The 9,859-nt window shown below is 42.8% G+C and overlaps 1 protein-coding gene across 1 annotated transcript in view; it reads left to right on the top strand.

Annotated features, from left to right (window-relative positions):
- LOC122764896 (protocadherin Fat 4-like) overlaps positions 1 to 8,907 on the top strand; it is a gene marked incomplete at its 3' end in the record, with an annotated part of 39,466 nt that extends 30,559 nt beyond the window's left edge. Inside the window, exons 2-4 of the mRNA XM_044018894.1 lie at positions 6,895 to 7,092; positions 7,230 to 7,455; positions 8,679 to 8,907. Of these exons, the coding sequence (XP_043874829.1) occupies positions 6,895 to 7,092; positions 7,230 to 7,455; positions 8,679 to 8,907 (653 nt within the window). The remainder of the gene's footprint in view (positions 1 to 6,894; positions 7,093 to 7,229; positions 7,456 to 8,678) is intronic.
- Between the last annotated feature and the right edge of the window lie 952 nt (positions 8,908 to 9,859).

Genomic DNA, 9,859 nt, shown 5'->3' with positions numbered 1-9,859 from the left:
GGACGTGAGCTTGATTGTGTTTTTCTGGACACATCCTCGTCCTCGTGTTCTCTCTCTGTTTTTTGTCTCAGTCCATTTCTCTCACAGATGGAATTAAAAGCCTGTCTCAGGGTTTTTTTTGGACCTGAGTCCATATTTTCATTGAGTCCACTTGGAAGCGCCGCTCTCACTGAGCCAGAACAAGTGGTTTGGCAGATCCATCATGGTTTTATCTCACATTGTCTCTGAAACTGCTGCACGCTCCGGCTCTCGTCCACTCGTCTGTTAGAGCTGGAACAGAATTTTAAACAATCGACTCACTGTTTCTAAATCACACAATCTGACACAAGGACCCAGGGAAGAGACATTATTAACCAGGACACTGTCTCACACGGTCTTCAGGACTCACACTGTCTCACACGGTCTTCAGGACTCACACTGTCTCACACTGTCTCACACTGTCTTCAGGACTCACACTGTCTCTCTTCAGGACTCACACTGTCTCTCACTGTCTCACACTGCTCTCAGGACTCACACTGTCTCACACTGTCTCACACTGTCTCACACACACACTGTCTCACACTGTCTCACACTGTCTCCCACACTGTCTCACAGTGTCTTCAGGACTCACACTGTCTCACACTGTCTCACACGGCCACACTGTCTCACACTGTCTTCAGGACTCACACTGTCTCAGCACTCACACTGTCTCACACGTCTCACACTGTCTCACACGGTCTCACACACGGTCTCACACTGTCTCACACGGTCTCACACTGTCTCACACTGTCTCACAGTGTCTTCAGTATTTCCAGATGTCTCTGCTGCATCTGGAAAACGTTGCTAACGAGAACAATGAGATAAATAAATAAACATGGTTTAGGTTTATGGTTCAGGTTTTGTCTTTTCTGTTCAAATGAATGAAAGTCAATGCAGAGTCCTCAGAGACCAAAACCTGGTCTTAATGAGGCAGAAGGAACTGGTTTCAGTTTAGGATTATATAAACCTCAGCGAGTGAGGACATTTTGTCTCATCCTCTTTTTGGGGGTTCAGACCAGGTTTTAGGGTTGGACATTTAAGGACAGTTAAGGTTAAAGTTAAGGGCTTTTGGAATTAGGTCTCTGAGTGTCCTCAGTCAGAATGCTGTGTGTGTGTGTTCTTGTATTTGTCGCCTCTAGGACCTTTTTTATTCATAAACACTGGCCCTGTCAGGACCAGTAGTCCTCATGGAGACCAAAACCTGGTCCTTATGATGCAGAACGTGTGTGTGTGTGTGTGTGTGTGTGACCACAGTATTGGCAGTGTGTTTCAATTATGAATAAGCAGTGAAAGTATTGGCTGACCATTTGTATCACTTGTAATTAGTGTAAGAACTAAATCTCTCCCCTCTCTCCCCTCTCTCACCCCTCTCTCTCTATAGTTTAATGGTTATTTCCATTAAAGAACAAAGTAGAAAGTAACTAACCCTCACACTGGACCTTTAATTAACTGCTGGACGTCTTCACTTCTCACTCTTTGACTCTTGTCCTCCCTTTGTCTCTATCTTCCTGTCTCATCTCCGTCTTTCTCTCTCATTTCATCCGTGGATTCCTCGACAAACGGCTGTTAATCCATTTGCTTAAATGTCCTTAAAACATTTTCTGCTTTTTAAAATCATTCAAACTGAATCACAAAAACTGACATTCTGTCATTTTTATGAAAAATATTGTTGCACTTTTTATATCTATAGATTAATGTGTTCATCTCCAGATAAGATAAGAGTTGTTGTTGTTGTTGTTGGATTGACCGGCCGGCTCCTGACCTGTGTGTGTGAGTGTGTGTGCGTGTGTGTGTGAGTGTGTGTGCGTCTTGTAGCGTGCGTCGCGTGCTGTGGTGCGTGTGTGTGTGTGTGTGTGTGTGTGTGTGTGTGTGTGTGTGGCGGCGGCGTCACACGGTGAAAGTCTTCTCTGCAGCCGAGGAACAAGTGGAGCAGTTAGTGCTGCGTGTTATTGTCAAATGAGACAGAGAGGAATGAAGAGGGAGTTTGGTTTCTGTCAGATCTGTGTAGAGGAGGTCGAGGAGGAAGAGGAGGAAGAGGAGGTAGAGGAGGAAGAGGAGGTAGAGGAGGTAGGAAGAGGAGGATCCGTAGTAGAAAGGTGATGACCACATTTATAATAATAAATATAATAATACAATCTAAAAAGTCTTTTCAAGCAGGAAGCTGAAGTTTGTAAACCACTCACTCTCCCACACCAAAGTCCACAGAGAAAACCAGTGATTGTAGCTGCTGGTCCTCTGCTGCCTCGTGTGGTCACTTTGTGTCACTGAGGTCAATGTGAACAAAGAATTCGACTAAATGACACATTTGAACTTAGTGATTGAGACAGCGGTGGATCAGGGACTCTTGTGGCAGGAGAACACAGTGAGATCGAGTCTGGTCCCCGGTGATGGTGACAGCGATAGAACCACACTGGAACTTTTAACCTGAAAAGACAAGATCAGTGTTTCCAGTGAGAGCGTGAGTTTGGATTGATTTCACGCTCTGATGCTAAATGTTGCAGATGCACTGGAAAAAGTTCAGTCCTTATCTCTGTGAAGATGTTTCAGTCGTAGTGTTTGTACTGCACAGGTGGGAAATAAGGCTGTAGGTGTTAATAAGTACATATATATATATATATATATATCTACAGTATATAAACATGACATGTTCTGCTTTACCTGAAAGTGACAGGATTGTTTTTGGCTAATCCACTAAAGCGTTGTGTTGATGATAAATCCTCAGTAAACGAAGGAATGACCCAAAAATAAATCCAATCCAATAAAACCATGAGGACGTCAATTCTTTCTGTTTTCATGTTGCTCAGAAAAACATCATCTTTAAATAATGTACAGTCTTTCAAATCTAGATATTCAAGAATGTACAAGAAGAGTGAGAGAGAAATGAATATTTCATCGCTGCTTTCTTTCCTTTTCACCGTCAGGACAAAAACATCATTTGAGAGGAGGAAAATCAATGCTACTCTCACTAACTGATGTTCATGTGACGTCATTTTAACTTCACCATTCAGTCATTGAAAGTGAGGAATGAGTCACAAAAGTCCTGTTTCACTGTCTTCAATGAATGAAATAACCACTTAAAAACGGTACCGCCCCCTAGTGTCCAAACGCTGCGACATTAAGCCGCGCTTTTGGTAACTTTTAATCCTCATCTTGTCCAGAGTGACTGCACCAAAGTTAAACACAACACAAGTTTTTCACCTGAAAACAACTCACTCACACCTTCATTAACACATGAATGAATGAATGGAATAATGCCCTAAAAGACAAAGAAGAAACACTAAAGCTATTCATTCTGGTTTTGTTGAGGTGAAGACGCTGCTGCTCAGAGAGAGAATTCACACGTTCACGTCGTCACTGAACTCTCGAGAGAAATCTGTGATTTAAAAACCACTCGAGTGAAAAAAGAGGTCGAAGATGAGAAAACGTTTGATTTCCACTGGCTGCATGTTCTATAAATGTTATAAACCTTTAATATAAATATATGCTTTTAATTGATGACGTTCACTTTGACTTTAGTTTCTTTTTTGATGACTCATCAGAATTAGCTAGCACTTTAACGCCCCCTAGCGCCAAGACGCTGCGACACTAAGTGACGCTTTTAGTAACTTTTATTTCTTATCTTGTTCAGAGTTACCGCACCAAATTTGAAGTTGATCGCACTAAAGCTGTGGAAGGAGTTTGTTCAAATACCACGTTTGTGACTGGAGTTGAGCGGTGAGTTCTCGATGCTGGAAACTAAAGCTGACGATGTTAAGATAGGATTTTAAATAAGTTTCTTTCTTGTGCAGAACTTGAAAAACGAGGCTTATTTTTCTTCCTTGGTTCCACAGAATCCAAACTGAACCTGAACGTTCTGTACAAACTCTGTTGTTAACGTTATTTGATGCATTTTTCTTCATTTTGGGACTCACGTCTCTGTAACTGGATCATTCTGGATGGGTTTTTTTTTTCCAGCTCCAGCTGATGCTCGAGTTTCCTCCCTTTAGGCCGCTAATGCGATTCCAGCCCACTTCCTCTGGAGCCACATACACGTTTTTATATTAAGGCTGCGACTAAAATGAGTCCACTATTCGATCTGTGTTTTATTATTTTTCATAATTATATAATTATAGTTTTTTTCTAAATCAGAGAAAATAAAATGTGTTGTGATTGTTAGCAGTGAAATCAAATGTTATGGAAACTGTGGATTAAAGGGCGTCGCGTTGTTTCTGCCTGAAACCGTTCAAAATCAATGAGCAGTTTTTAGAGCAACACTGATCGTTTTTTAAGCTACTGGGATTAAAAATGACAGAGAATTAAAGATTAAAACCAAACGTGATGATGATGTTGTGTAGACTCACTCTCAAGTCATGAATGTACACGCTAAAGTGCCTTGCTCAAGGACACATATATAGACTCTGAGCCAGCACAGCACACTACCACTGAGCCCCCATGACTCAATCCTATAACTTCCTTTAACATCTGAAACTTTTGTATATCAGAAAACGACTTTTGATGCTGTAAGATAAGGAGATTCTTAAGTGTTTTTAACTTGGATCTTAAGTGTTTTTAACTTTGATCTACAGTTGGACGTCGTTGGCTTTGACGACGCTCTCATGACTCTTCTCTGACCAATCACTGGGATTTTAAATAGAGTTTGGGATTATTAGTTATTATTGACAAACATCATGAACTTTAAGACTTAGAAGTAATGTTATAAAAAAAATGACTTCAAATTCAAAGTCAATTTCTGGTCACGTACTTGTACTTGTACTGTTAAAGTATCACTGTAAAGTACTATGACGGCAGTCCAGGTAATGTCACTCATTAAAGGAGTTAAAGGAGCTGGAACTGTAGAATAGAAACTTCTGTCCTGTTCTCTGACGCTCGCACCTGAACACACCACTGTGTGTGTGTGTGTGTGTGTGTGTGTGTGTGTGTGTGTGTGTGTGTGTGTGTGTGTGTGTGTGTGTGTGTGTGTGTGTGTGTGTGTGTTTGACTGCACTGTAGATGATGGAGGGGGGGCGGAGCACAGCAGAGTGAGTGCGAGGAATAAAAGCAGCGAGGAGACGCAGAGCTGAGAGAGTGTCGCAAGAAAACAGGATTAAGAGTGAAAAAAAAAAAACAAGGCTGAGAAATGACCCTGTGGTTGTTATAGAAACAGCCGAACAATGAAAAGTGGAAGACAGGAGAATTAAGAAAAGAAAGAAAGAAAGAAAGAAAGAAAGAGGAGGAAAAAGAGAAACAAGCAAGCAATTGCATAAATCAATAGTGTTAAAGAAGAACGAGAGTGAAGCAGACTTCAAAGAAGACGGAAAAGTGGAATTAACCAAAAATACAACGCTGAACTCAACACTGGGCTCCAACCAGTGTCTGTCTCTCTCTCTCTGTCTCTGTCTCTGTCTCTGTCTCTGTGTCTGTCTCTGTGTCTGTGTCTGTCTCTCTCTCTGTCTCTCTCTCTCTCTCTCTCTCTCTCTGTCTCTGTCTCTGTGTCTGTCTCTCTGTCTCTCTCTCTCTCTGCCTGTCTCTCTCTGTCTGTCCCTGTGGTCGTAACAGATTCAGAATTAATTGGCAAAAGGACAATGCAGCTTTGGGGAAGAAGGGACGGCATTAGCCAGATAATAAATCACTGGGCTAATATACAGAGCGTGCACGTGCGCGCGCACACACACACACACACACATAATGATCATCAGTGGATTAGTGGATAATGAAGGACAATAGGGAGCTGCAGCTCCATGTTATTGCCGTCTCTCTCACACTAATGCGTCTCAGTGGATTTAATGATATGTCACAATCGTCGACACCAACAACACGTCACGTTTATATTTGTATTCTTAGTTTCAGCCTAATGTGCAGTTGCACGTCTGATCCACCCCCGGGTTTGTGAGAATGTGACTTTCCTAAAAGTGTTAAACGTGTGTTCGTATAAACAAATTCATCCACACGGTGGTATAGTGGTTAGCACTCTCGCCTTGCAGCGAGAAGACCCGGGTTCGATCCCCGGTTGGAACAAGGGCCTTTCTGCATGGAGTTTGCATGTTCTCCCCGTGTGTGCGTGGGTTCTCTCCGGGTTCTCCGGCTTCCTCCCACAGTCCAAAAACATGCAATGTGGGGATTAGGTGAATTGGACACTCTAAATTGACCATAGGTCAGTGTGAGTGTGTAGACCATAGTGAGTGTGTGTGTGTGTGTGTGTGTGTGTGTGTGTGTGTGTGTGTGTGTGGTCTTATGAGTCAGCTAACTGTCTCAGTGTGTACCCCGCTTCTATCGCCCAATGTAGCTGAGAGGATGCTTTTGGCACCAGCCTGCCATGAATCTCTGTGGTGGGAGGATAAAGGTAGATGATGACTACACACACACACACACACACACAGACACACACAGAGTCGTTGATTGTTGTTGATCCACTGCTGCCTCCATCACTACGTTCAAATGTCTGATTTTTACAGTTCGGCATTAAAACTTCTTCATTATAATAAACCTCAGTGACACAAAGTGACCACACGAGGCAGCAGAGGACCAGCAGCTCCTGTGTCCCTGCAGCTAAAATCCCTGCTGTTCTCTGTGGACTTTGGTGTGGGAGAGTGAGTGCTTTACAGACTTAAGTTTCCTGTCATTTTATTGAGCGTTTCACGTCTTTATTTTCTTTGTTAATGCGTGGTGTGTTAAAGCGTCTTATTTTCCCTCTCAGCTCGTCTGTTATTTTCTCTGTGAATACATGAATGTGTTTGTTTTGTCCAGATTTGGATGAAAAATAATAAAGTTCATCACAGTTTCTTCTGCAGTCGATGGCGTTGTGTTAGGTGTTAGATTTTCCTCTGGATCCTTTCATGATCTCCACGATGATTTGATTGTTCTTTCATTGTGTCTTTGTCTCCCGTGGTTCTTCCTCAGGTCCAGACTGGTACCTGGTGCGAGTGGACCTGACTGTGACGGACGTGAACGATAATGTTCCCGAGTGGACCATGGTTCCTGCTCCTTACCTGGCCGTGGTCTCACCTGAAGCTGCTGCAGGCTCGCTGGTCTACAAGCTCAACGCTGAGGACGGGGACGAAGGCAACAACGGTGAAGTGGAGTACTTCCTGTCTGACGGTAGGTTGTCGTTTTCTCCTCTCTCTGCATTTGCAATAGTTTTAGCATCGGTGTCAGTATCGGCCTGATAGCGATGCTAAGTATCGTATCAATTTCTGCATTTCAATTGCATGTCTATTTGCGGCTTCCGTCTGCAGGTGGCGACGGTCGCTTCGAGGTGGACAGGAAGAGCGGACACGTGCGCACCACGGGCCTCCCGCTGCAGCGCGACAGAGAGTACCTGCTGACTGTGGTCGCTGCCGACCGCTTGGGCAGCCGCAGCGCCCCCGCGGCCGTCTCCGTGGTAGCGGGAGCTCGACCGCCGCAGTTCACCAACGCCTCGTTCACCATCGCCATCCCAGAGAACACGCCGGAGGGACAGCCGTGAGTCCACACCTGCACACGGACATATATTTATCGCAGATGTTATGTATCCAACCCTCGACCCTCTGGTTAGAAGACAACTCACTCTACCACTGATCCACCGCGTACTGGGGCCTAAAATAAAAGTTTTAGCTTCACTGAAAAAGAAAACTCAGTTAAATGGCCTGAGTGACTGCGACACGATGGAATTAAACCTTTAAAATCTGTTTTGATTTTCATTTTACTTTGAAAAAAAAAATTCTGACAAAAACAAGAAGAAAAACAAACTCTGAAATGAAAAGTGATGAAGCTAAAAAAACATGAATCAAACACACACACAGTACAGTTTAAAGTCTCATAATATCTCACCAGATGGTTTAATTTGTTGTTACTTTTCTTAAACGATGAAAACTAAATCATCTCCTTCTTTGTTCACTGTTAAAAAAAATCTAGAAGTTATTTACTTCTATTGTTCTATAGTTTGTGTGATGTTCAGCCTCACGTTTGTCTGTTTGAGACAAAACAAACGTTCATTTCTGCTCATATTTCAGCAAATGACATGGATTACATGGATTTAAAAAGAAATCAGATAAAAGGGAAAACATGGATTATAAGGAAAAAATATGGATTCTAAGGGAAAAACATTGAAGTTAAGGGAAAAAACAGGGATGTAAGAGAAAACCATGTAAGTTAAGGGTAAAACATGGATGATAAGGGTAAAACGTGGATGATAAGGGTAAAACATGTAAGGTAAGGTTAAAACATGGATGCTAAGGGTAAAACATGTAAGTTAAGGGTAAAACATGAATGATAAGGGAAAAACATTGAAGTTAAGGAAAAACAAGGAAGTTACAGGGAAAAAATATGGATGTAAGAGAAAACCATGTAAGTTAAGGGTAAAACATGGATGATCAGGGTAAAACATGTAAGTTAAGGGAAAAACAAGGAAGTTAAGGGTAAAACATGGATGATAAGGGTAAACCATGGTAAAAAATTGAATCCATGTTGTTGTCTCTTTAAATGACGACGATTGACCTGCTCCTCACGTAATCTTCTGCTCAGATTATCGTTTATTTCCCAGAGTGGGGAAAAAAAGGTCAAATATCAGCTGTACATAACAAAAATAAATAAATAAACTAATAACGTTTGGAGGTTACTCATTTAAATATGCAAATGTTTCCTGTGCCCCTGTCACCTGCCCCGCCCCACGGTCAGTGCTGACCTTTGTCTCCGCGTGTCTGCAGCTTCCTGGTCACACCTGCCGTGTCCTTCCAGAAGAGGCCAATCAGCTACAGCCTCCTCATTAATCCCAGCAGCCTCTTCTCCATCTCTGCGGAGACGGCCGAGATCAGCCTGACCCGAGCCATCGACTACGAGAGCGACCAGCATCGCTATCTGCTGCTGGTGCGAGCCAGCGAGGGCCAGGACAGCATGAGCAGCGCGGCAGAGGTCAGTGGGATCGCCATGGCAACGGCAACATCCTGGTCCACTGTGCTAAAGTTTTTACAGTGCTTCGTAAAGGCTGTTGCTTTGATAATCATCATATTTATTATAGTGAATACATTATTGAAACACACTGAACATCATATATGTACACATTTCTCAAACATATACATAGAATCCTTAAAATCATATTTAAAAAGTCACTTAAAAACACTTAACTTTAATTTTAGATGTCACATGTTGAGTGAATCAAAAGTTAAGTGAATCAGATGTCGAGTGAATCAGATGTCGACTTAATCAGATGTCGAGTGAATCAGATGTTGAGTGAATCAGATGTTGAAGTGAATCAGATGTTGAGTGAATCAGATGTTAGACATGTGAGTGAATCAGATGTGAGAGTGAATCAGATGTTAAGTGAATCAGATGTTAAGTGAACTATGTTGAGTGAATCAAAAGTTAATTGAATCATAAGTTGAGTGTTGAGGAATTGGGTGTCACATGCACACACACACACACACACACACACACACACACACACACACACACACACAAACAGGTTAATGTGGTTGAGAGATGCTCTGTGTTTTAAATGATCACAATCACAGTATCAGTCGTTCCATCACTCTGGAACAATTGAGAGGATAATGGAGACAGCAGCAGCTTCAGCAGCAGCAGCAGCAGCAGCTTCAGCAGCAGCAGCAGCTTCAGCAGCTTCAGCAGCAGCAGCAGCTTCAGCAGCTTCAGCAGCAGCAGCAGCAGCAGCAGCAGCAGCTTCAGCAGCAGCAGCAGCAGCAGCTTCAGCAGCAGCAGCAGCAGCAGCTTCAGCAGCTTCAGCAGCAGCAGCAGCAGCAGCAGCAGCAGCAGCAGCTTCAGCAGCAGCAGCAGCTTAAGTGTCTTATTGATAAAGACAGGATGTTCACTGCTCACACATGCAGCCTTTTAAACTATTAATGCTCTTATATAAATGTAATAAACACACAAC

Source organism: Solea senegalensis, unplaced genomic scaffold (genome assembly GCF_019176455.1).
Source record: "Solea senegalensis isolate Sse05_10M unplaced genomic scaffold, IFAPA_SoseM_1 scf7180000017740, whole genome shotgun sequence".
In the NCBI taxonomy this organism is placed as follows: Eukaryota; Metazoa; Chordata; class Actinopteri; order Pleuronectiformes; family Soleidae; genus Solea; species Solea senegalensis.
The sequence above is the reverse complement of the archived record's forward strand: the minus strand, read 5'-3'. Positions and strand labels throughout refer to the sequence as shown.